Genomic DNA, 27,033 nt, shown 5'->3' with positions numbered 1-27,033 from the left:
TGGGCTTAAAGACAGTAGATGAGTTTGTGTCAGACTCAGAACTGTCTTTGGAGTACTACTTTCACGTCACTGCTGTAGATTTTATTTTCTCTAGAGAATTCTGGTTCTTCTGAGGCCCCAGGGACAAGCAGATGAAGAGCTTTGCTCTGGCCCAGAGTTCCAAACTGATGGCTCTGCAGGCTTTAGACCCTGACACTTAACTCCTGAAAAGGTGGGATGGGGGCAGTGGATTCTGGGATGTGGCTGCAAACACTCGGGGCCACCAAGGGAATTGGAGGAGGCTGTGGTATAGTCAGAATGCAGGAAGCTCTTAGCAATCACCTTCTGATTGGGGTTGATTGGGTTAAGGCCTTCCGGAATGGTGTAAAACAGTTCTGAACTCAAAGGACTGATGATGGAAGGATGATGAATTAAAAGAAATACAATAAACAGATTCCTTGTCATGTCGTTGGCTTTGTAGCAAACATGTTTTCTCCTTGGGATTATGTGAACACTTGCTTTTCTTTGATTTCTGGTTGTTATTTTCAGTATTTCTTTTGTTGGATGAGCTCTATTTTACAGAGCTTCAAACAGCTCTGTTGAAGCCCCTGACTCTTTCCTATTTGCAAGGGCTGTGTTTAGAGTTTGGCTCAGCCTCAACACATCACCTGTTAGCTGTTAGGAGTCTAATTCTGCAAACCATGACTTCATCTCGCTGAAGGAAGATAGACAAAATGCTTCACTACAACAGATATGGTTTAGTTCAAGACGTTTGGAAAAAAGAAAAAGGACCCTAAGCTTTCGGTCTCTGGGTGAACTTAGAAAGTAGACCTGTCAAAGGTATTCATGTTGAGACGGCTGGTCTGTAGTCAGAAAGGCTGCCAAACCATGCTGTTATCCAGGGATGTTATCCAGAGAATTTTGTCAAGCAGCCTTAAAACAGTCATGTTCAATGAAGCTGGGAATGTTTGGCCCAGGGTGCCCCTGCAGGGCTTGCAGCTCTGAGGAGAGGGAATATGGTTGCATCATCTAGGCCACTACAGATGATGGTGCCAGCTACTCACTAGTTGCCAGAGATTGGCCCTGGCCAGAGTGAGAGCCAGAGGCTTAGGTGTTTTGAAAAACAAAAATCTTGGAAGAGCTAATGAGCTGGCCAGTTTGCTCACCATTCAACTTGTGACCTTTGCACCATTTATAATTGAACTTTACTACACTTACAGTCCTCTTCAGAGTAGACCCCAAGTGCCTTGGGCCCCCAAATCAGTCTAGTATTGGGCATTGGTAACAAAGCTTAGACTGTCACTGGCTGAGTAGACTTGGCTTGATGGGGTGAAGAACCTGGTAAAGGGTTCTGTTTCTTCTCCTAATGTTATTTTCCCAGTTTCCTCCTGTGTTTTCTTACGAATTCCATTTATTTTGGTTACAGTGTCCAGGCTGTGGCTCCTGATAATTCCCTCCAAGGGGGGATGCAAGGGTTGAACTCTGGAAACTGGAGAAAAGGATTTATGTCCATAGATCTGGTGTTTTCCTGGTTCTCTTTCTCAGAATCCCTTTTCTTTTAGACCAGCCATAGGCAAAACTTTTAGAGACACACACAACCTTCCAAAATATGAAATGAATTGAGTGCAAGAATCTGCACCCCCCCCCCACCCCAACCTTGTAGGAAGGCATAGGCTCCATTCAGGTTGAGGCAGAGGCTGAAGTTGGCTCTGTTCTAGCCTAGGTGGAAGCCTTCCTTGCTGGGGGGATGTGAGGGCCACCCTGGTATGCATGGGAGGAGGGACAGGCAGGAATTGCTGTACAGTCCTGAGCCTGGGGCCTCCATGACTTTGCCCTCCATATTATTGCAAAGCAGAGGATCACTTTTGGGGAAGAAAACTGCATCAGGACATCTCCTTTGGTGATGTGTGCCCCGCCGCAATTCCTCCGCAGTCAGTCACCCTCTCCCTCTCCTCCTCCTCCGAACACAAACATGCCATAGAGAGCAGATGGGACCCATTCTATCTTATTGCATTGCTGGCATTTTGCACCTCTACTCTCTCGCTGCAGCAGGCCCCTCTTTCTTAGCCCGGAAAGCCCTTTACGATGACTTTTTCTAAACCTGGACTAAGGATGAGAAGGTGGATATTACTGATGCTTGACAAGGAATGAGTGTGTGCTCTGGGTTATTGCTTTTGTTAAGTGTGGCATCCTCTGTCTTCCCTGGCCATGGTGAAATGCCCAGACCCTCTGCTGCTGCAGCACAGAGGAGGGTGGGGCACTGAACACACTTCTCATAAAAGGTGTGTTTCTGAGGTGCTCTGCCTTGTGTGTCCCTTAACAATGGATTACTGTGGTAACTATCCATCTGAAAAAAAAATGCAAGAGTAAACAGAAGATAAAGCTCTTGCTCAACTAGCTGGAGGGTGGATCTATGCCCCTGTTTGTTATCCCTACTTGACACAGCTCCCTCCTACCTACCCATATAAAGGTGAGGGCCCACTCTATGGCGGTAGGAGTATGGGGAGGCAGTAATTTTGGCTTGCACAAATCAAAGACGAGCTGGGGCTTTGCAAAAAGGAAGAGCCTTGGATTTTGGGGCTCCCTGGTAAAGAAGGCAGCAGAATGACATATCTGCCCAGCTCTTTCCAGGGAGCTGAGATGTTCTTCCTTTCTGCTCCTCCTCATCAATCTTGCTACTCACTGTCACTTTTAGTTGGTCCAGTGTGGCATCCCTGATTCCCAGTTGAATTAGCAAAACGTGAGCATAGTCCTTGAAGTTTCCCTAGTAGAGAAACTGAAGCTACTGAACTTTCAGTCACAAAGTAAGAGCATAAAGGGGTAAACCTTGCAAAGCCAGGGAGAATATCCTTTAGCTCTTGAAGAATGTATCTTCAGGTTTCTCAGCTCCGTGAGCATACTTCTGGGCTACTCCATTGCTTTCTTTTTTTGTTTACATACTGCGTGCCCTCACCCAAGTCAGGGGCCCAACCACACTCTTCCAGGTCTTTTTACTCATCATTCTAATTTTCCCTGCACATACACAAAATGAAGGCAGCACTGCAGAAAATAAAGACCACATCCCTCCCTCCTCCCCCACCACCAACGGCTACTGAGACTTCTCTCAGGGAGGGCCTTCCTCTAACGTTTTGGGCAGCAAGAGGAAACAGGCCACCTCTACTTTCCTGAAAAACTGTACCTTCAAACGATTTTCTTGCCAAAGGGTTGGGCTTAGGACTTAGCAAAACAGGTCACCACTGTGGGCATTCTCATCCTCCCTCCCTTCCTCTTTGTTTTTAATGAGGGGGCAGATAAAGCATTCTTAGCACATTATGTTCAAAAGATTGTAATCCATCAGCCTCCTCCTGTATATTCTGGCTCTGCCGATACAGATGGCCCAAGACTTTGCTGTGGCCTCTGAAAGGGGAAGGTTGAGGAAGGGAGGGGAAGCCAGCAAAGTAGGCTATAGCTCCATGGTACCTGATATGCCTCTCAGGCCTTCCTGCTGTGAAGATTCTGCCCAGGGCCCATCGTGGCTGACTCTCCTTCCTGTTCCATTGCTTCCAGGTTCTGTGTTCTTGTTGGGCTTAGACTTTTGGCTTGGCTTCCTCTTGGGCTATGGGCAGGACAGTGGCATTGCGGATGTGCTTCCCCCTCCATGAACACAGGAGAATGAAGGCCTAGCTGGGCTGGCCAGGCAGGCATTTCTGCATTCATGGCACCCAGGGCCCAAGGTCACATAGGCATAACAGGCACCTTTTTCACTTGGCCAAGATGGGCCCATCACTGCTGGGCACTGGGACACTACCATGCTCAGTGATAAGGAATCTTCAGTGAAACTGCTGGGTGGCCGTCTCCCTGCACCACTGGTAAACTAAACTGCGCTGACACTGGTACAGGGAAGGGAGTAGCCCTGGGGAGATGGATGGGTGAAAGTGAGAAATATGAGCCCCCTCCACCAGATTCCATGTAAGTACTGGCTATCTTGCTTTCTACTCTGCCTTGCTTTTGTGGCTCTCATATGTGTAAAGCCCAGGTAAGGGACCCTATGGCACCCTTTATCACTCTCTATCACTAGCATGTGCAGCCCTGCAGACCTGGGAACACTGAGAAGACAGGGGCCTCATGGTGCCTTGGGTCCCTCCCACCAAGCACAGAGTTGTATGTCATCAGTGTGGTGATCATAGAGCAAATGAATTCTGCCTTGGATTTAGAGGGAAACCTGCTGTTTCAAGTGTGACTGATCTCCTTCTACCCCTGCCCCCTACAAAGTTAATATGAGACTTTCCTTGAATAGCCAAGCAACTTTTCAGCTTTACACACATACAGCAGGTTTTTTGCATTGGGTTGAGCTCTTAGTACCTCTTTTTCATATTGTGTCATACTGTAAATTTTTAACACATTATTTTTGTACAGCTAGAATTTTGTTCCTAGTTATTTCATAATGATTCTGAGTGCTGATGTTGCTGGAGAAATCTAGTGTTTACAACATAACTAAATATTAGAAATTCTTTGATACTGGGAAGAGGTCAGACTTGAATTGGGCCCAAAAGGGTAGCTTAAAATGACACATCCCACATGGGCAGAATTGGGCAGAATCTGGTGGAGGGGCTCACATTTCCTACTTTCACCCATCGTCTCCACAGGGCTATTCCCTGCTGGCCACCCAGCAGTTTGACTGAAGCTTCCCTATCATTGATCATGGTAGTGTCCCAACGCCCAGCAGTGATGGGCCCATCTTGCCCAAGTGAAAAAGGTGCCTGTGATGCCTGTGTGACCTTGGTCCCCAGGTGCTGTGAATGCAGAAGTGGAGAGTATAACATCCATTCTGGGCCTATCCGTATGCTTCACTAAGAAAACAAGGAGACTGTGATGAGGTTGACAGGTTACCAAGAGCACTGTAATGCCAAGGAGAAAACCAGGCCTTGCCAAAGGGCACTTCCTAATTCCCACCATCTTTGGTGCTGTGGAAAACCTGTCTTGTTTTGTGAGACTGTGCCCAGATGGCAGGTAAATCAACTCTAACTTATTACTAACTATAGGTTACACTCATAGCCCTTCTAGTTTTTCTTTTCTCTCATACTTATTATTTTGAAAAATTTCAAACATACAGAATGTCAAGAATACTCTTATTTCATCACCTTACATATTTATTTCCTTGTGTTAGAACTTTTAAAATCTATTGTTTTAGCAATTTTTAAATATGCATGATTGTTAACTGTAGGTACCATTCCGCACCTACATTAAAACTTCTCCTAACTGAAACTTTGTCTTTTGACTAACATTCACCCCGACCCTACCCCCAGTCCCTGATTCCACATAGTAATGAGCTCATGTTGTATTTGTCCTTCTGTGCCTGGCTTATTTCACTTAACATAATGTCCTCCAGGTTTATCTATGTTGTTGCAAATGACAGAATTTCCTTGAAAGAGGAACATTCTTATATACCTAGATTTAAGAGCTGTTAACATTTGCCATACTTGCTTTGTTCCTTAGAGCTTTTTCAGAATGGAGGGCAAGTTGTATGCATGTATACATAAACACCTCAGCATGTATCTCCTAAGAACAAGGATGCTCCCTACAGAATGGCAATGCCATTATCACACTTAAGAAAATTAATAATTCCCTAGTATCTGATGCCCAGTCCACATTCAGATCTCTTCAGTTGTCTACAAAATGATTTTCATAGCTTTTATTAAAAGAATCAGGATTTCATTAAGGAGTGACATTATTTTTGGCTGTTATGTCTTTTTAGCCTTTTTAAATCTACAGCACCCCCCTTCCACTTTTAAAAATGCATTTATGACATTGACTTTGTAAATAATCCAGTCACATCCTTCTAGTTTTGTATCCAGATGTATAGGCATTCAGCATTGATGTAATCAACAAAGACTTAACAGGCTTCCTCAAGAAGCCATCCTGTCTTCAAAACCCTATAAGCAGGTATGGTACACTCTCACCACACTGAAGACTTTGGGTTTGGCCTGGTGACATCCGCAGTGCTAATTTCAAGCACCTTTCTGGGAAATGGGAGTCGGATCTCAGCCCTCCCACTCACTCACTGAGTGATCTTCAGCTGGTCCCTTCTCCCTCAGCTTCAGTTCCTTCATCTCCCAAACAAGGGCATTGGACCTGGTGCCTCCTAGGTCTCACTCAGGTTTGCCATTCAGCACCTCTGTGACTCTGCCCACAGATTCTCACCTCAGCATAGCTGCTTCCTGAAGCAGCTGCCTGTGCCCATTCCTGGCACTGAATGCGGGAAGTCGGGGGGGACACATGGTCCTCTACCATGACCATACTCTCATCTCTGTTCCTCACAGCGGAGATTCTGGAGCTGGCTGGCAATGCAGCGAGAGACAACAAGAAGGGACGGGTCACGCCCCGGCACATCCTGCTGGCTGTGGCCAATGATGAAGAGCTGAATCAGGTATGGGACTCTCCCACCCATCCCCCACTGATGCTTGAGGAGGTGGTCATAGTGCCCAAGAAACATAGCTGAGTGTGGACTGCATTTTGGATTAATTAGCAGATTCCCTGCCTCCCATGGCAGTTTTTCCCCCAAGGCCTTATTGGGAGTGTTGGGGGAAGTAGGATAAAACAGGGTATTTGGCTCTCCCTGAAGGAGAGAGATTATCTGAATTCCATTCAAGTAAGGGACTCTGGGGACTGGATTCCTGAGCTATGAGCCTGAGTCCTGACAGCATCCTCATGGAAAATGCCATGGAGGAAGGAGCCGCACCAACCAAAGCAAGACTGTCCTGGGCAGGGCTGGCTTCTTGATGGTCAGAAGCAGGGTATCTGGCTCACTATCTGCCATTTTGGTTTTCCTGAAAGCTGCTAAAAGGAGTCACCATAGCCAGTGGGGGGGTGTTACCCAACATCCACCCCGAGTTGCTAGCGAAGAAGCGGGGATCCAAAGGAAAGTTGGAAGCCATCATCACACCACCCCCAGCCAAAAAGGCCAAGTCTCCATCCCAGAAGAAGCCTGTGTCTAAAAAAGCAGGAGGCAAGAAAGGGGCCCGGAAATCCAAGGTACGTGATTTGGCAGGGATGTATGAAGTGGGATAGGATGGGGTACAGATAAACAGGGTTACCAGGGCTCCCCTTCCTGCTGTGGGCTCATCGCACTCATGAGGGACTAAAGGAAGAAGATGTAGGAGCTGATTACACTTCAGAGGGGCCAGTAGCCAGGAGGCCCTTCCAGAGTCTGGACCCAGGTGGAGGACAGAATCCCTGCAGGCAAGGGGGATGAACAATGAGCTTTCAGGGATAGCTCCAAGCTGGAAGGACTCCCAAGCTGTCCCTTCCAGGAAGATGTACACACCTGTGGGAAGGGGGCTTCCCTGTGCTAAGGGACAGCCATTGTCTAGTCCTGTGGTCAGCTGCCTGCATGCTCGGCTGCTCAGTTGCAGAACTCTCATTGTGTTGCTGTGGCTGTGTATCTTCTGCCAGGATGCTCCAGACAGTTCGCTTTAGAACGCTTGCCTCTGACAAGGAGGAAAATGGATGTACTACTCAGGTGCTTCCTCCTGGACCTAACTTGGATTGGCCGGGTCCTAGGTGCTGGAAACCCTCTAATTAGCATCATCTATTGTCGTCTTGGGTGGAGAAGGCCAGCAGACTCCAGGTCATGATCCTCAGTGTGGAGGAGCACCCTCCGGAGGTCCAGGCCAGTGACTGCTGTGCTCACCTGTCTCAGCATGAGCCAGAGACTACAAGGCAACTGGGATGCATTTTCTTTGTTCCTTCCTTGCTGAGTCCTACCTGTCAGCTGTTGTCACAGACTCCAGAGCCAACAAACAATAGACAGTACAACCAAAGTTTGGTCTCTAAGAAAATGGAATCTTGAGGCTGCCCTGCTCTGAAGTACCCCTTAAGGAGTCCTCCTGGCCTCCAGCCAGATCAGGAGGAAATTACCCCTAGCAGAAGGTGACTTCCCTCAATTAGAAGTCCCTGGAAATGCCCTGTGAAATCTAATGATGCAGTGTCAGGAAGTTCTTCCTACATGAGACCAAAACCTCTCATCTGAGACAGTAAGAACACCTTCCCAGGACAGGCTCAAGGAGCTGTTGCCAGGTGAACAGAGCTCCTTCTGTCCTGTCAGCACGTCCTTTCCTTTGAGCCTGCCTGTGCCTCAGACTGGCCCTTCACTGCCCCTGCATGTAGGGGCATCTTCTGTGACCTCAGCCTTTTTGCATCCACACTGTTTGTGGAACTTTCTTCAGTTGAGGTGGAAGAGGCTGTATTTCTTTGCATGCACAAAAGCTAAAGTTCTCTTGCCAACATGCCACCCACCCCCCAGAGTCACTCCCAGCTCTTTCAGAGAGAAATCCAGTATTGAGGAGTGTCCCCTAAGTTATTTCCAGACACTTGCATTCCACCTAGCTCACAAGTCCTAGAGGAGGCTTGAGGCCAGGCAGAGATTTTACAGAATGCTCCACTGCTCATTCCTGCTAACTATAAAATGAGCAGATTGGATGGTTTATTTTTCCCTTTCAACATTTGCAGTTGGGAGGAGGGCAGGGAAGGGTAGGCAGGGGGAAAGTGAGTATGTAACCTTTTTTAAATGTTGAAAAGGCAACGAAGATACTGAATCCATCATCTTTTGATAATGAGCCCCAGAGACCTGGCTGCCTATAGAGCAGGGCCCTTGGTGCTGAGGACCAGCAGGGCAGGACCACGTCCTCAGGTTAGCCTTTGCTCTGGCTGTGTCCTAAGCCACTGCCCTCTTTCATGCATTTTCACTGTTGATATTTGAATGGGTCTCTCAGATGCCAGTGTCTGCTGGCAACCTGGGTTGAATCTTGTTCCCGTTACCCTAGTTTTCCCCTAGTAATTTTTGTTCTATGACTTTCTGAACTTTCTTATTTACTAAACACTAGGAATTCATCTTTCTTTTTGGACTTGAAATATTGGGGGTTGGTGTCTTTAGCTCCTAGTAGCTATATTTGGAACTTAGTGTTTCTAATAACCATATGCCAATAATCACTCAACCACTCAACTTTTCCCTTGATTACAAAAGCAGGAAGTCTGTTATGGTGGTCTGTTTTTCTTCCACACAATAAAACACATTGTCTGCTTACTGTACCAGTATTTGGCTAACATTAAACCCTGGGGGAAGCTGAAATTGGAACCGTGAACAGCTAATTTTCAAAACATTTGTTTAATGTAAATTGTGGTGTCAGCTCCCAGAAACAGCAGAGAACCCTGCATCTCTAGGTTTAAGTGGAACGTTCTGAAAATAACCTTTCCAGGGACATCCAGAGAAAGCTTTAGTAACATGCTAAAGCACTTGTAGTGAGAGTTGGTATTTTTCAAGTGTCAACACTTGAATTCCAAATCATAATTTTCCCACAATTCTATGTAATTTGGAGGTTTTGAAAATCTCCAGTTGTGACAGCTGAGTCAGCTATAGTGGAAATGGTTGGAGAAGGCAACAAACTGCACCAGGGGCTGGACATCCAGAACCCCGGCTGTACACTAGGGATCCTCCTCTCTACTTGGGTGGCTTCAGGCAAGTCTGTTCCCTCTCTGTGCCTCAATTTACCTCCACCCATAAAATGATTGGGTCCATTCCAGCCTTACAGTTCAGTAACCATATGCATATTGCATAGTATTTTTGAGTAGAGCATATGTGTATGAGTTTGGACAAAAGAGTATGCAGTAAAAAAAAAAAAAGGCTTGTTCCCACTGTAGTGCTTCCCCCTACTTCTTCCCACGGTACTCTCAATGAGTTTTTATGTCTCCTTTCAGAAAGTCTATGCATATAAAAGCATATAGAGATGTAACTCCCTCCCCATCCTACTTGCTCTTCTTTTTTTTAAAATATCATATGACCTATTTTAGTAGTGTGGCATAGTGGTCAAGGGTGCAGGCTCAGGAGTCAGCCATTTCCTAGCTGCATGATCTTGGCAAGTTACAGAACATCTCTGGTGTTCAATTTCCTCATCTTTAAAAAGGAGATGTAACACAAGGTGGTTTTGAGGCTTAACGGAGTTCATGGAAGTGTATAGAACAGTGTCTGGCACTTGTGTTCCCTGCCACTCTCATTCTCTGGCCAGTCCTCCCGTATCTCTGCATGTAGAACTGCTTTAGTGTTCTGTGGGGTGGCTGATCACTTAGATGATATATAAAACCTGTGTAGCCAGCTGAATTAGTCCATTTTCATACTGCTGTAAAGAATGGCCTGAGACTGAGTCGTTTATAAAGAAAAAGAGTTTAATTGACTCACAGTTCCACAAGGCTGGGAAAGCCTCAGGAAAGTTACTATCATGGCAAAAGGTACCTCCTCACAGGGCAGCAGGAGAGAAAGGAGCAAGCAGGGGAAATGCCAGGCACTTATAAAACCATCAAATCTCATGAAAACCCATTCGCTATCAGGGGAACAGCACAGGAGAAACCACCTCCCATGATCCAGTTACCTCCATCTGGTCCACCCTTGACACATGGCATTACGGGGATTACAATTTGAGGTGAGATTTGGGTGGGGGCACAGAGTCAAACCATTTCACTGGTGTTCTACAAGTGGACTTTTAGATTGTCCTAGCATTCATTCTGACAAACAGTAACTGTCCTGTTTGTGTATCTCTGTCCTCACGTGCAAGCAAATGTATAGGAAAAGTCCTCAAAGTGAACTTACTGAGGCAAAGAATGAGTGTATTTTTAACTTTGGCTATTACTTACAGGGCATTTTAACTGCATTAAGAAATCTCAAAAACCACCTCATCCTCTTAATGTTTATTACTGAGTTTTTAAAAAATGAATATTCATTAGACCAATTTGTATCTACTGTGTATACACTAGTTATTATTCTCAGTAGTGGAGACGTGGCAGAGAACAAAGTCCCTACCCTCCCTCAGTGTTCAGAGAGGAGGTGCAGATTCATTACAGAAGGTGGGAAGGAGTAGCTGCTATGACAAAAATAAAGTATTGTGATGGCAGAGCCAGTGTTATTTTACGTAGGCAGGAGGTGAGGTTTTACTGTCATGACACTGGAGCAGAGCCCCGGCAGAGAGAGGTATTTGGCCATTCTAGTGACTGGGAGCAGAGAGCTCCTGGCAGAGGAATGGCAAGTAGGCCTGGGGTGGGAGCATGCCTGGCCTCTCTTGAGAGAACGTGACAGGACTTGCCTGTGGGCTCCCTAACATTTTTGTAACATGGATACTTTTGGTAGTGGGAGAAGCCTGGGGACCTTACTCAAAAGATTCCAAATGCATAAGGTAAAATACCTAAAATTCAAAGGAAACTGGGCCAGGCGTGGTGGCTCACACCTGTAATCCTAGCACTTTGAGAGGCTGAGGGGAGTGGATCACCTGAGGTCAGGAGTTCAAGACCAGCCTTTCCAACATGGAGAAACCCCATCTCTACTAAAAACAAAATTAGCTGGGCATGGTGGCACGTGCCTATAATCCCAGCTACTAGGGTGGCTGAGACAGGAGAATCTCTTGAACCTGGGAGATGGAGGTTGTGGTGAGTCAAGATCGCACAATTGCACTCCAGCCTGGGCAACAAGAGCGAAACTCCATCTAAAAAAAAATTCAAACAATACTATGCCTAATTTTGTCCCTCAGGTTAAGATCTATCAGAGTGTATACTAAGAATCACAAGGTAACTTCTAGGGGATCTCTTAAGAAGCCAGTTTTTGCCAAACTTGTGGATAAATAATGATCTCACCAGGGATTTTTTTCAAACACAGACCATCAACAAATCTTACCCTATCCCCATGTGAAAGCTACTCTCCTAGAGTATAAATCTAGGCTTGCTCCTCACTACCCAGGAAAAGCCCGTCGTGATTTTGGTAGAATGTCTCTTTCTCTTGTTGAGGAATATTTAAACTGCATATTCCGTGATTAATGTTTTGGTAAGGGAAGCCAGAGAAAGGAATTGGTTCATTTGAGAAGCTACTATTACAGAATTTTGCTTGCCTTCTAATGAAATTTTAGGCTATTCAAACAGAATAACAGAGACTAAACATAGGTAAGTGTGGGGTGATGATTTTATGTAAGTCTTTCTGGATGCTCAGTTCTACAGCTTCTTAAATGTCTCCCAGCTGATTCTGACCTAACACATTTTCTACTGCTCAATACAAAGCTAGGCGAGTGTCCAATACATGGGAATTTATGAGTTTGCGGGACAATATAAAATTATAACAGCCATTTTGGAGCTGACAGACATGATTGCTTACTAATTTTTACTTCCCCTAAACTGAGATATAAAAAGAATCTACCGTAGTATCACTATTTCATAGAAGAAAAGGCATTTTAATACCAAAACCTAGGAAGAGACATATTTCAGACAATAGATTTTGTGAAAAACTTGGGCACAGTTGCTGTGATTTGAATGCATTAACATCTCACAAGACAACAGTGCTGACCTTAAGCACCTGCTCTGTTGTCCGGTCGGGTGGCAACCTTGAAGGAAAAAGGCAGAAGTTCTCTGCCAGTGGGTGGGCTATATAGAACCAGGCAGTAATGGCTTGTCTCTATAGTGCTTTACTGCTTTCTAAGGCCAGTCGCTTACTTAGGAACTCTCCAGTGTTGGTCTCATTTTCTGTCTTTTGCATTTTTGGTAGCAATGGGGTTTTGCTGTGTTGCCCAGGCTGGTATCCTCCCACGTTGGCCCCCTGAAGTGTTGGGATTACAGGCATGAGCCACCACTCCCAGATCCAGTCTTATTTTCCAAATAAGGAATCTAAGGCTTAGGGAAAGGGAGCAATTTTCCCAAGGTCACACTGTTAAGGGAGCCAGGACCCAAATACAGAACTTCAGAGTTCAAACATAGTATCACTTTTATGTCCTGTGACCATGGAACACTTCCCTGGGCAAAAAAAAAGGCCCTTCTGTTCTGATGGTGGAGGGCTGCAAAGCCACCCACTGCAGGGTGAGTTGGGGGCAATAGCCTTAATGAATCATTGCTGAAAATCACCAGTACTATTGCAGCTAAGCCTTAGAATCTGGCTGCAAATGTGGCTACTAATTTGTATTAGGAGCACAGGGAAGCTCAAAGGCCTCCCTCCTCCCAGTAAAACCAGCTCCAACTCCCAAATGCCTGAAATCCTATCAGCTAGGTCTTTCTCACTTCTTAAAATCCAAGTATCCTTGTCAGGAAACACTAAATCCTTATCTACTTATCCTTCCGTGTAAGCACCTTTACCTCATTTCCAAGCATTTACTGAGCACCTCCTGTATGTGTGGTATTGCACTGGCTAGGGTAGAGCAGTGGTTTTCAAACATTTTTTGCTTGTATACCTTCTCAAAGAATTTTTAAAATATGACACCTAAAATTCTCATAAATTTAAATCACTGCAAAGGGTATTTTTTGTATACTGTGAATATGGACATTTGAAAAGAACTTTTCTCGTTTAAATGTATCCAATGAAATCTAAATACTAAACAGATTTGATACATCTATTTAAAATGTACAAACAAGCTCTTTTTTTAACAGTTGGAAAATTTACATTTTCTTATTTCTCTTTTACTTGTCCCGTAAACTTTCACCTTAACACATTTCTATTCTATATATTTTTGAATTCTACACAAAAATAATGTATATAAATTTCAATTTTGAAAAATTTTCTTTTGACTTTTATAAATGTGCTAAATAGTAGATTCTACAAGATTGGATAGTTAGCACATTTAATATACAATTGATCAAACTGATAAATGCATTACACATTCTAATAACTGTTAAGGAAAAGGTAAAATTTTATTGGAAAAGCATCTTGATGGGCTGGCTGGATTTTTCCCCACTAACTAGTTCAAGTATCCTCAGATGAATATTACTTATTGCTGAAATGAAACACAGTTCAGTATCCTATTTTTATATATTTCTAGATATAAGTGTCTGGAAAATGTTTACTTAAAAAAAATGGAAATTGAAAGGATTTTGTTATAGCAACATCATTCAGTCCTCTGAACTCTGATATATGCCAACAGTACGTAGTATAATCTCATCAATTTGGTTTAATAGATGTTTTATGTTTGAATAGTGTTAGATTTAAAGAAGGGTTACAAAGATAGTACAGAGTGTTCTTGAACATCCCTCACCCAGTTTCCCCATAATCATCACCTCACATAACCATGGTACACTGGTCCATTACTGTTAACTCCACCAGTCTGTTTTCTGATCAGCTGTTAACTCAATTAGGTATTTCTTCAGTTTTGTTGAAGCACTGCATTAAAAACATCTGACTTGTGAAAGTCTGTTATGCAGCCTTTCCTATTCTTGGCTCCTGAAAAGTATATCAAAAAGGGCTGCACTAAGATTTACCATGTAATTGTTATACCTGTTTCTCTTTCACTCTTCAAATGTTAAACACTCAAAGTATTAGGAAAACCAAAATAGTGATAACTGCATCTTTGCCAGAACCATATTTCTAGATAAAATGCTTTTTCTCCTATTTATAGCATAACCTTTAGCTCATTAAATTCATGAAAAATGCTTGCCATATAACATAATTGCTAAAGCAGCCCTTGTTGTTAAAGCCATTAGCAAAATTAGACGTTACTTTTCATCGTAAGTAAAAAGTGTTTATATGTTTATGTTAATGAATTTGAACCCTAAATAGGCAAATGGATAGGACACAGGATTTGCCCTGAGTTTATTCAGATATATCCTTCAGGAAGGCATGGCCATCTGTAATATTTCTCACCCCTTCTTTCTGGATTTCCTCTCACTAGACCCTCCCTCAGGAGTGAAGTAGTACTTTTTATTTGGGGAAGGGAAATGAAAACCAACATTGTTATCACTATCCTTACTCTACAATTTATTTGAATGCAGAAAATCTCCAAATTAGCCAAAGTACCCGTTTCTAATACAGGCTTTGTCCTTAATAGAAATATGCCAGAAACATGCATCCCTACTCCCACAGTGGTGTGCCATATTAATACTTACTCTGGGAAGTGGGAGGAGTAGACAAAAGGAACTCTGGTGTGGAACCTTGACCACAGGTATAGATCCTTCTTAGGGCAGATCAGTTGTAGGAAAATGTTAGGAAGTAGGTTATTGGAAAGTTGGTTTCTTAAACTCTTGTTGTCATATACCTCTCAGAAGATCTTTGAGAACTCCAGGGCATACATATTTCAGCCTTAATGACACTGAGGAAGAAGCTGAAGAGCAGGCCAAGAACCATACCCACTACTGGAGTCAGGGGGTCCCTAGGGTGACAGATGGTTCACCACAGCCACCAGATGCATCCTTCTCTAAGGCTGGCTTCAATGAAGGAGGGTAGAAGCGAGTCTTACCTTCTGGAGTCAAGAAGGTGGGAGGGTTATGGTCCTTAGTCTGCTTTTTGAGAACTAGTGACCCAGAGCAGTTTTGCTTAAGCTTGAATAGTATTACAGACATCTAGAAAGGAAAGACACTTGAAGATCCTTAAGAGACATTTACTTGGTCTGAATTTATGAAAATGGTTTTATTCTAAATGATCACTGTAAAGTAAAGTTTTACCTTTAGGTAGCTGTTTTTGTTTTTTTGTTTGTTTTTTAGATTAAAAAGTGATTAAAATATAATTTAACATATTCCATAGAACTCTTGTACCTCAAAATGAGTCTGAGCCTCCCACCTGGAGAAATGCTGAGAACTGGTTGTGGTTTAGTTTCCTGTTCCCCTCGGGTGTTATGGGCAAGCCTTGGGAGCTGCCTCTCTGTTAGGATGCCTGTGCCTGTGTGGCCCACATTCTGACTCTTCTGTCTGTGCAAGAAGAAGCAGGGTGAAGTCAGTAAGGCAGCCAGCGCCGACAGCACGACTGAGGGCACGCCTGCCGATGGCTTCACAGTCCTCTCCACCAAGAGCCTCTTCCTCGGCCAGAAGGTAGGCAGATGCGCAGCCTCAGTCTACTGGAGGGCCCCCGGGACAGATGGGCACAGGCCATCTCCACTGGAAGGCTGGGGGGTCCCGGGGGCCACTCTCGGCCTCGTGGGTAGAGAGAGTGGGACATGAGCTTTGGGAGTGGCCTCAGGGAGGGCCATGTGCTGGGGAGGCCACAATGCTGGGGGGTGGGGGGGACCCTGGCAGCTGGGGAAAGGAGACAGTAGTAAAAAAGAAGAGGGCAGGAGGCTTCTGTGGGAGATGGCGACCCTTGGTTAGTCTGGAGGAGGAGCTGCTTCTGTGGGATAAACTGGTCAGCAGATAGCACTGGCCAGGAAACTAGGCAGAAGTCAAGCCCTAGTGGTGGGAAGTGAACGATCTAGCCGGCAGCCTGCTTGTTCTGGGGGCACTAAAGGTAGAGCCTCAGGTCTGACCCAGGCTTGTACAGGGGATTGTTTCGACAGTACTGATGGGTGCATCGGGTTTCTTCACTGAACCACCAGATGACTCTTCCAGCTAATTGTTTGTTTTAACCATGGGCAATGTATTTTCAGCCGCCCCAGTGATGCAGCTTTGCCAGGACGCCATGGTTTTGTAAAAAGACGATTCACTTTTATTGAAAATAAAAATGATGCAAAGGCTTTTAAGAACTGAGAATGAGAGTTAACTAATATTTCTTGACACCAAAAAAGGGGTGGGAAGAAAGAATTAAGCTCTTCTTAATTTTTAAATCCTACACTTATAAAGTTAAAGGAATGAATTTGACTTCCCAAGTTAATCTGTGTTTAGTTTGAATGTGGTAACAAACTTGGATCTGAAGCTGCATCATTTTTAAACCCTCACTGTCAATTTCTTTTGCATCACAGTGACACGGTTCCCTTGCTCACGTCATTGCAAGTTCTCCACCTACCCCTCTCCCTCTTTCTGTCACTAATTGCACTCTCTCTCATGATGCAATTCCTGTGGTGAACTCTGTGTTCCAGAAAATAACCATTACTGTTTACATTTTTAACCATTCTCTGTATTTCGTATGCATTTTTCAAAAGAAAAAGTAGCACTAGTTGTCATCTTAAGGTCTGGGACTTTGAAAGTTTTTGTTTAAAATATTTTTTGTTCCTTTTAAAAAATTTCAACTCAGCAGTGAAGGCAACTGCCTGGGTCTACTTTCACCCCTGTAACATTTCCCTTGGGTAATGTATTGAAAGTTAACGTGACCCATCATCCACATTGTTTCTGTTTGAACTATAGAGCAGTTCAGCCCCTGGGGTCACCTTTCCCTCTTCTCCCCACTCTGCCCTTAGGCTCTCCCACCCTGGCCTCTCCCATCCCTGTGTTCTTGCTACCTCCTGCCAGCCACTCCAAAGGCAGCCTCAGATCAGAATTCCTCACACCTCTCTTGCTGGATGAACTAAAATATTTCCAAAGTAGCAGCAAACATGGCTGTAAAAATGTCCATGCACAGATGCAGATGCCCTTCTTGTTGCTCTGATCTTCTGAAAGAAATGGGATCACAGCCACCTCTGGGCTCTATGAGCCCTGGAAGGGAGGGGGCAAAGGCCACAGACATCTTGCTGGCTTCTCCCAAGAGCCAGGAACATGTCAGCTCTCAGCAACTTTTTTTTCCTTTTCAGATAGATCTGGTCTCAGGGCCAGGTGTCACACGAATAATTTTGGCTAATAATGACTGATTCCTACTCAGAGTTGGTAGGGTGAGGATACAAGAAGGCATAGAAGATTATTGATACTCTATAATAAATTACAAACATATCATTTAATGTTACTTAAGAAATGGAGAATGAAAGTGAGCTTAACAGTGAAACTAATGTGGTTATCTTGACTTCTCAAGGGAAAATTTGAAAGGAATGGTTAGGACGGAACCCAGTATAAAATGGTCAGCCATAACAGGAAGGGCTGAATGTAGACCCAGCCTAGCCCTCTTTTCCATATTACACACTTCTTAGTGGTGAAAAGAAAACACCAAGCTACCAAGAAACTGCCCTTCCTGTTTAATGTGCTTGCAACTTTATGACCCAAGATTCACATATCCAGGAAGAGGTACCTGAAAATTAGTGCGGCAGACACTGTTTAGCAGAAGAAACTCCATGTTCCCAAAATAAAGCAGCATCTTAAGTCAGCCTAGCATCAGTAATACAAACTAGGGTTCCAACTGCTCTTTCTGGAACCCTACACCCCTGCAGCATGAGATGGAGTGAGTGTTGATATATTAGAGCATTACTTGGAAGCATTACTTTCTGGCTTTTTATTGGCTATTACTGTCAGGTAAAAATCATGGCATATAGTGAACAAAAAGGCAAGAATCACGAAACTGATACACAGTTTTTACACGAAGCACATTTAAAACGTTGACATTAATTTTGACTTGGATTTTGGGAAATGTTTCACAAGGGGTACTTTAGAATGGTGTCAGTATGGTACCCTGTGTTCTATGCATCTCCTTTTTCCATCTGTGACATTGAAACCAGTGCTTGAATATTGCAAGCAAGCTGGGGTGCAGAAAGGTGATACTGTGCATGCTACAGCCCTGTAAGTCATGGTTGCTAAGCTACTCACAGGAGGCATGGCCTAAGCTTAGGAGCCTGATAATTGTTGTTAATGATGTATTTCACATACTGAAGTCTCACGAGTAATCCCAGTCGTTACTCTCTGATTTTGCCCAGTGTTCAAACACATTGCTGAATTGTTTTAAAAAGAAATCAGTGCTGTGAATCTGAGTCAACTAAATGCTTTTGCTCTGTGACCCAGCCAAGATTTTCAGCCTCTTTTTAGAGGTTTTAAAATTTTCCGAAAAATGTTTCTAATGTGTCTACTGTGTCAGTGGTAGTGAATGATTTAAGTTTCCTTGGTAGAGTCAGTATTATTTGAAGGAGTTGGGAAGGCAGTCTGAGGGTGTGATGAGTCTTCTTACCTCCCAAATGATCAAGATTACAACCCCAGCTCACAGGCCATTCAAGGCGGCATAACATACCATGGGTTTTCTCTCTTTGATCCACACACCCTTCTTCTGGAGGCTGGAAGAACTGTGAGGAGAAAGGGAGCTCTTGAAGCATCAGTGAGGGAGAAAAACCATTCACCCCTTCCCACCACTGTGGCTGAGGACTGACTTATGAGACAGTTTAGGAAACTGATAAAGCCATGAAGGAATGGCTCAGCTATAGGCCATGTGGCCATCCAGCAGTGTCTATCCATGTCCTTATCTTTGTGGGGCTCTTTCTAGCTGGACACACTAGATTTTGCTGCCAGTCCCAAGGCCTCTGGAGAAATCCAGGCTGGGCATGCATGCGTGCAGGGAGAGCCATACAGCATAGCTATGAGGGTAGGAGCCAGACTTGTAGTGTGCCCCAGGGAAGACACAGCTCTCAGGAGGAGTCTAGGAAGGGTCCTGTGGAAAACATTGCCCTTCCCATTCCCCTTGTAGAAGTGAACTTTGGGGACAGGAAAATAACTGTATTTTAGGTGGCCAGCACAGGGAAATGAGACCAGCCAGGCTTTCTTCCTTGTTATGAGAGAATGAGAGACACCAAAATCTGACAGTCACAGGTTAGACTCAACATACCACTCAGGCACTTTTTTTTTTTTTTTTTTTTTTTTTTGAGACGGAGTTTCACTCTTGTTACCCAGGCTGGAGTGCAATGGCGCGATCTCGGCTCACCGCAACCTCCACCTCCTGGGTTCAGGCAATTCTCCTGCCTCAGCCTCCCGAGTAGCTGGGATTACAGGCACGCGCCACCATGTCCAGCTAATTTTTTGTAATTTTAGTAGAGACGGGGTTTCACCATGTTGACCAAGATGGTCTCGATCTGTTGACCTCGTGATCCACCCGCCTCGGCCTCCCAAGGGCACTTTTTTTTTAAGAACCAAAAAGGAATGTACTATTTCCTGTAGCCAGGTAGGTCAGGTCAGGCAGTCTGCATGTCCATCCAGGCGCTCCTTCCCTGTCATATCAACAGACTGCCTCCTGCCCTGCCCTGCCCTACATGGTAGGGCCCCCCTCTTACCCAGGCGGGGGCATCTTGGCTCTGGGTTGCCTCAGATCCAAGCCAGGACCAGGGCTCATTTTTGAGCTCTGGCATTTCCATTAACCTTGCCTTAAAGGAAAGCAGTGAGGGACAATAATTTCATCTGAGTTACGTCAGAGGATGTTTGATATTCACTTCTAACTCTACATGCCCAGGGGAAGCCCAGCACTGGCTTAGGCATTGTGCAGCACTCAGGGTTAGGAAGCCACACCAGATCTTGCCTTCAAAGAGATTTATTCTGATGAGCGCACACCATGAGTAAGGAGCAAGGGTTCCCACAGACATCCCCACCGCAAGGAAGCCTCGGGTACTGCTGGTCTCAGAAACTGACCCAGCAGAGCCAATGAGATTAGGATTGTCGGATTCCAGTGCTGGAAGGGATCTTGAAGGTTCCTTGGCTAAGACCCTTTCTGCCAACTGCATAGCCACGTGGGAACCCATCCTGCTTTATAGCTGGCAGTGCCCTATGGTTACTTTCTCCAGTGGCTAACAGTCTTCATAGCTGCTTTAAATTCCTCATGTTGTGGTTTAAAACTTAGTTTTCCATATTTCCTAATGATGGTACAAAGAGGCAATCACCTTACCCAAATTCTGAAACCATTAATGATCCGTTTTGCTCCCAGCAAATCAGACTAATGTTGGGAATTTTTACAGTTCCCAGAAATCTGATTTCCTAACCCACAAGGACCACTTCTCTGCCATGTGCTTCAGATGGACACACATCCCTGTAGCTGAGAAGCCCCATTGGATCTGACCCTAGCTGGTTGGAAGGAACCCTGGGGCCTCCCAGGACTGGACCTCTGTCTCGGCTCTACCTTGCCTATTCATGTATGACTGGACAGTGGGGCCCTGTCCAGACATGGGTGTCCATGGTCTATTTGCACCCTATGCTCATGGGCTTTCTTCTGTACAGTGGAGCTACTGTCTTTGTTCATGGTCATCTTGCTATTGGCTTCTGCCCACTGGCCCACCTGCCAAGTTGATTACCCATTTGTCTTTGCAAAGTACTTAATTTGTCTTCTCCTCTCCCCCTTCTTATCCCCTGATGCACACATCTCAAGCACATACTTTCTAGTCAGGATTATTTAAAAATACATATGTATACACATAGCAGCGAAACTTTTGTGGCTCAGCTCTGTAACCTGAGGACTTCTGCTGAGCCCCTGTGTATAGCAGAGCGTAGTTGGAAAATCACAACTCTAGCCTCATCCACAGATGTGGAGAGAGTGAAACAGTACTTGATTGGCTGGGAATTCTCAATGCTGAGTTGTAATGGCTCCTTGAGGTACTGTAGTATGCACTTCCAAAAGTGGGTCTGCTTCTGGTCAGAAGGGAAGGCAGTGAGTCCAGAGGAAGCTGGGAATTCTCCATGAGTTTGAGTTCTGTTCGCAGCTGCTCCCTTGCTTCAGCAAAGCCAAGTTTCCCCCAGAGAATCCCATTCCCCTAGGCAAAGCAGGTGGTTCTCCCCAGAAGAGAGTCAGACACAGTCCAGAACGGGTCTTCCTGGCTAGCTGAATCAGAGCCTGTGAAAATAGCTGCTTTTCCAATGAAGCATTTCCAAATACAACACCAGAAGCATCTATACAATTGGAAAAAATTGTGTGAATTTTAAGAATTGAACATGTATTTTAAACAAAGGAATTTATAGATGCCTTAAAAGCATACACATCCACATTACACTGAATAGATTGAGTCTTTTTCTGCTTTGCCTGCCTTCCTCACCAACCTCCTGCCTCTTCACACTGTGTGGGGTGTGATTTGGTGGTGTGTAGCAGGGAGTATTGGCTTAATTTGAATTTTTATAAACAGCATTTGCTTGGAGCCAAATGCAGAACTAAGAAATAGAGTAAACTCCTTTGCCTTGTTCTAAATCCTGGGAGGTCACATGCCTTACCCTAAGCCCCCCCACTCTGTGGCTACCCATACCCCTCCTCCCTGATGGCAGCAGTCAGGCCCTGGCCCCTGTGCTGCCTCTTTTCTGTGCCTCTGTCCTGGTGCCAGGGCCCTGAGCTGCTGAGAGCTTCGCTTTGTGAGATCACTCCGATGGGCTTTCTTCAGCTTCAAGGGTGTGGGTGGCCTCTAAATCACTCTATAGTGCTAGGAGCAATAACCCAGAAAGTCCACATGGATAAAACTTGGTCCTCTTCTCTGAGTCTTTAACCAAAAATGAAGTCCACTGACCTGTCCAGAATTCTTCATTGGCTGTATGACAATACTTAATTCCACAACTGTTTCCTCCCAGAGGATGACTTTTAGTGTAAGCACACCCGTCTCTGAGAATCAGACTGCTTCTGGGAATAAAAAATGTGGGTTTATATTTCTGATGCTTCTGGAGTGCCAGTTTTTTTGTTTGGTTTTGTTTTCAACAAAACGTTTGGCCCTAGAAATGCAGTGACTTGTTGCTCTGTTGCCAGGAGCTTCCCTGCCAAGTGTCTATGCACAGCCCTCTCCTAGGCAAGCTCCTGGACAAAGCCTCGTGCCCTGGTAAGCCCTGCAGGCTGCAGCCACTATTCTAGCCAAGGTCATAGTCTTGAGCACCAGCTCTGATTGGGCTACTCAGTCATCGTACTTGTCTGCAGGCATTAGGAATTTTTGTCACTGAAGAGTGAGCAGTGTCATTGAAAGAGCATGTGCAAGAGCGAGCTTTCCTGCAGACACTTGTACCTAAAGAAAAGCAAGGTGAATAGTAGGACCCAGGACAGCAGTCCTAAGCCCATTACTTCCCCGTACCTCTCTGACAGAATTTCAGATTCAGAATTCCTCGAATACTCAGATGCCAGGATTGCCATTGTAACAGAATAACAGTGGCTGGGGGGATACCCACTCAGTGGCTCTTCAGAAAGAACAAATTCATTGGGGTAGATATAAAACTTAAGGAAAAGAAACCACCCATTGAGACTCACAGCAACCTGACCAATAAGGTGAAAACCATTTAAAAGACACATTGTCTTACTGGAGAACTTTCCTCCCCTGGATTTCACCAGGGAACTTTAGCATTACATGACTAATGGGCACATAAATTAGATGTTACTAAGCAACAGACTATTCTCACTTCTTGCTACTCTGATCAGGGCAGGGAAGCTAGCCAGCAGTCACAGTGATGGGGACAGCCTTAAAGACCCATAGTCACTTGGATGACAATGGCAGAGCCACTAGGGGTTTGCCCCAGTCAGGTAGGATGTTTGCACCAGGCCATCACTCAAGGATGAGGACGCTCACATACACAGCCCCCACACTCAGCAATGAGTACTTATTCTAGGTCCTGACAACTGTCTTTGGCCCCCATATCACACGTCCCTTTAAAGGAAAGCTGATTTCCTTGTCCAGTGTGGCTTGTGCTTCCTTTTGCCCCAAGCACCTCCCACAGGCTCTGAACATTCATCCTAGTTTGCTTGCTCTCGCATCCCAAGCAGCATTTGAGTCTTATGTTTGAAATGGGTTCATTTGAGCCAGCAACTCCCTGCTTCCCTTTGTGCCTCATGCACTTGGAGTGTCCACTGCCCTTTACCTGTATCCCAAGGCTCCTTCTCTGAGACTTCCCAGCTCTCCTGTTATTTCCCACCTCATGCTTTTCTTTGCAGCTGAACCTTATTCACAGTGAAATCAGTAATTTAGCCGGCTTTGAGGTGGAGGCCATAATCAATCCTACCAATGCTGACATTGACCTTAAAGATGACCTAGGTAATTGGGGACGGGGTTCGGCACCACCAGCTGTCAGATGAAAAGTTATGGAACCCAGAATTTAGGCGTTTCATCTTCCCAGACTTTATAATGGTGAAGCCAAATTTCCAAGTCAAGGATTGATACTTGAGTGTAGACACTGAATATCAACTTACTCCAGGCCCTTCCAAGTGTAAATGGTCTGATGTTTCATTAGGTGTGATTGGCTACTCTCTCCTCAACTGCAAACATATTGCCATCTAAATTCTCTTCCATAATGATCAAACTGACTGCTGGTTACTTGGGGAGGGATTTTTAAACATGTGTTGGTTTTTTTTTGTTTTGTTTTGTTTTTATTTTAGAACTGAAAAATCTCAGGTAACTACAAAATGATAGTTTCTCCATTTAAACCTTAATTAGAAATGACAAAGCTTGAAAGAGAAGACAAGTACATCAGTGTGGTATTAAGCTGCCTTTTTAGTCCACAACTTACTACCGTCACTTGAACTTTTTTTTAGAACTGAAAACAGTATATGACTGAATGCCACCTTCATGAATTATTTGTCTAGAGAATGGTATTAAACAGAAGGGCAGTATCTCCAAGCAAGTTCTTATGGAAAACTACCCCAGAACCATGGTGTCTCGCTGCTCAAGATGGCAGATGGTTCAGGGTAGGCTGAGAGGTGCCCCTCAAGTGTCCTGCCTCCATGGCTTTATCTTTGCCTATGAGGCACTGTCAGCTCAACGGCACAACAAAGGGTCCTCTGCTGCCCTTCAGTATAGAGGCTTGCCGGGGAAATAAGCTACACAGATGCAGCCTCCTTCCTAATCCTCAACTGCAGTCTATTTTGAATGCCTTTAGCTCTCAGCTTCTGCTGCTTTTGTCAGACGGCAGACTTCCTTACTGGGAGATATACTCATTCCATGAGCCCAGGCCTCACCTACACAAACTGGGTGCAACAGTGGGCTGAAAACATGAGGACTGGACTCAAGAATGTCCAACTTGAACTTGTTTTCCAACTGCCTTATACAGATACTTAAAAAAAGGCCACAAGCTAGAAAAATCAAGGATTCTATCCAAAGCGCATTTTATACTAAAATACAAAGGCCAGGTGCAGTGGCTGACACCTGTAACTCCAGCACTTTGGGAGGTTGAGGCAGGAGGACTGAGTGAGGCCAGGAGTTGGAGCCCAACCTAGGCAAGATAGTGAGACCTCATCTCTACAAAAAATAAAAAACTTAGCTGGGCTTGATGACGTATGCCTGTAGTCTCAGCTACTTGGGAGGCTGAGGCAGGAGAACTGCTTGAGCCCAGGAGTTTGAAGCTGCAGTGAGCTATGATTGTATCACTGTACTGCAGCCCAGGCAACAGCAAGACCCTGTCTGTAAGAGGAAAAAAAAAATTAAACCATAAAAATAAGATAGGCTAGAGTAAGAAATGGGCCTGGAAAAATATTGATAGAGATCAGCCCATATGTTGAGGGTGGGAAATAAAGGTAATTCTCTATGTGTATCAATACTGTTTTCTGGGTTTTCAAGAGAAATCCCTTGAAGGTAGACAAAATGGTAAATGTTACAAGAATAAAAAAGCCTGCAAGTTGACTGCTGCAGACAGAATGGAGAAACTTGTTGTTTTGGTTGGCCTGATGGTCCACTTTTTTTTTTTTTTAAGCAGATACCATGTTTTAGTAGCCTTCTCAGTGGGATGCCAGTTTTATAGGCTTTTGCGAAGTGAAACGGGGCATTCGTTTTATTTCTTTTAACCTTTGGAAATGATCTCATGTGTGTTTCTCTTTTTTTGGACTTGTCATTCAAATGTTTAATTTAAACATGTCACATTTGATATTCCTCCTCCTCCTGTCCTCACCCCCATCCACATGTGCGCACACTGCGTGGACTGATTGCCCCTTGGGCTCATATGTTGGAATCGACCAGGTAGGCCAGCCCTGCCATTGGGGCATTAGTAAATGTGCCTGTGCGTGGGTCTCGGTCCAACACAGTTGATATACATTTGTTTACCTGTTATAGTTGCAAGTTGTACAGGCTGACATTGCCTCGATCGACAGTGATGCTGTCGTTCACCCGACAAACACTGACTTCTACATCGGTGGTGAAGTAGGTAATGCCTAGCCGGGTGCTGCCGAGTGTGTGTGTGCATGGTCAGTCGGCCGCCGCAGACAGCTTGATCCTTTGACAGCTATGCAGGGCTGCATTCATTTCACACTTCCAGCTGTCCTCACCTTCCCAAGGTCTCCTGTCCCTGGGTCATGAACCTAGAAATAAAGCTAGCTGTCAGTCAGGATGTGATGTGTCACAAATGGGCATTTCTGGTTTGAAAACTGGTTCAGCAGGATCATTTCTTCACCTGCCCCACAAAGTATAGCTTTGTTGGAGACTGGGTTCACAGATGATTTCAGCTGCAGGAACAATACAGTCACATGGACTGAGTGGCATCCAAGACCACCTCTTTGCACTCTAAAGAGCAGACAAACACAAATGGCTGTGCACGGATCATCCCTCAACCCCGCCAATCTGTTTCCATGTCAGAAGCACACTTATTTCTGAAAATGCCCTTAAAGCCTCAGGTGCACAAGGAGGACCCTTTCCAAATGCTTGCTCACACTCAGGGTTCTCAGACCTCAGATGCATGAAAATCATGTCATTCTGACATGGTGTCCTTAGACCACTCATGAGAAACATCATCCTAGACCCAGAAAGCACCTTCCTTTCCCCTGGAAGCTGACAAGGCATTGTTGGTTGATTCCTGGTGTGCTCAATAGCTGAGGGTGGCTGAGACAGAGGGCACTTGAGATGCCACATCCTGAGGTTGAAGATTCCTGGCAGGAGCATCAGATAGTGCCTTGCTTTCAGAACACACTGAGGGGCCTGTCTGAGGAGGAGACACCCACGTGTGATAGAAAAAAAGCACAGCTTTGGAACTAGGTGGAACCAATTGGAATCCTAGCCTCACTATTTACTGATCATGGGGCCTGGGCAAGTCATTCAACTCTTCAGTGTTTCAGGTTCCCTATCTAAAAGGTAATGATAATGATGGGAATTACATTAAATGTAAGCAAAGCACCTTGTTTTGTAAAGCCTGGCTCATGACTGGTGCCTGCTGTAAGGTATCACTTGTGTGTATATAGGATTTTTATAGATGTGCTGGTCCTGAGAGCAGCATTCTGAGTCTGGATTCAAATGCCAGCTCCGAAAGAGAATGGTTACATTTCTAGTCAGCACACAGTGAAGTCAGCTGCAGGATGAGGAGATTGGGATTTCCACAAGGGTCCCAGATACTAGATATGCAGTAGCTTACAATCTCTGGCTTCCCAGCTGTGTTTGGCATCACTAGCAAAGACTGCCATTCAGTCTTCCCCAGCCACTGCAATTTGGACTAATCACTCTCCTGGGCATTTTGGATTTTGGACATGGATGGAAAGAAACTGGATGGAAATTCAGGATTTGCCAAGTCTGCCAGGCCAAAATGAAATCGGGCTGTAGGCAATTAAACTCCCCTTTCACAAGACTTTGGAGGAGTTAAAGGGCTCCAGAGTCAGACAGCTTAAGGGAA

At 44.9% G+C, this 27,033-nt stretch overlaps 1 protein-coding gene across 4 annotated transcripts in view; it reads left to right on the top strand.

Annotated features, from left to right (window-relative positions):
• The window catches only part of MACROH2A1 (macroH2A.1 histone), a 64,385-nt gene that overhangs the window by 22,817 nt on the left and 14,535 nt on the right, over positions 1-27,033 (top strand). The window contains exons 3-6 of one of the 4 annotated variants that reach the window (XM_054249629.2): positions 6,279-6,385; positions 6,793-6,990; positions 15,661-15,768; positions 25,491-25,581. In XM_054249629.2, coding sequence (XP_054105604.1) covers positions 6,279-6,385; positions 6,793-6,990; positions 15,661-15,768; positions 25,491-25,581 — 504 coding nt within the window. Of the gene's footprint in view, positions 1-6,278; positions 6,386-6,792; positions 6,991-15,657; positions 15,769-23,383; positions 23,484-25,490; positions 25,582-27,033 lie in introns of all 4 variants that reach the window. The other 3 variants (XM_054249623.2, XM_054249625.2, XM_054249621.2) reach the window with 3 other exon arrangements.

The sequence above is a fragment of the Callithrix jacchus genome, chromosome 2 (assembly GCF_049354715.1).
Source record: "Callithrix jacchus isolate 240 chromosome 2, calJac240_pri, whole genome shotgun sequence".
NCBI classification, from domain to species: Eukaryota; Metazoa; Chordata; class Mammalia; order Primates; family Cebidae; genus Callithrix; species Callithrix jacchus.
The sequence above is the reverse complement of the archived record's forward strand: the minus strand, read 5'-3'. Positions and strand labels throughout refer to the sequence as shown.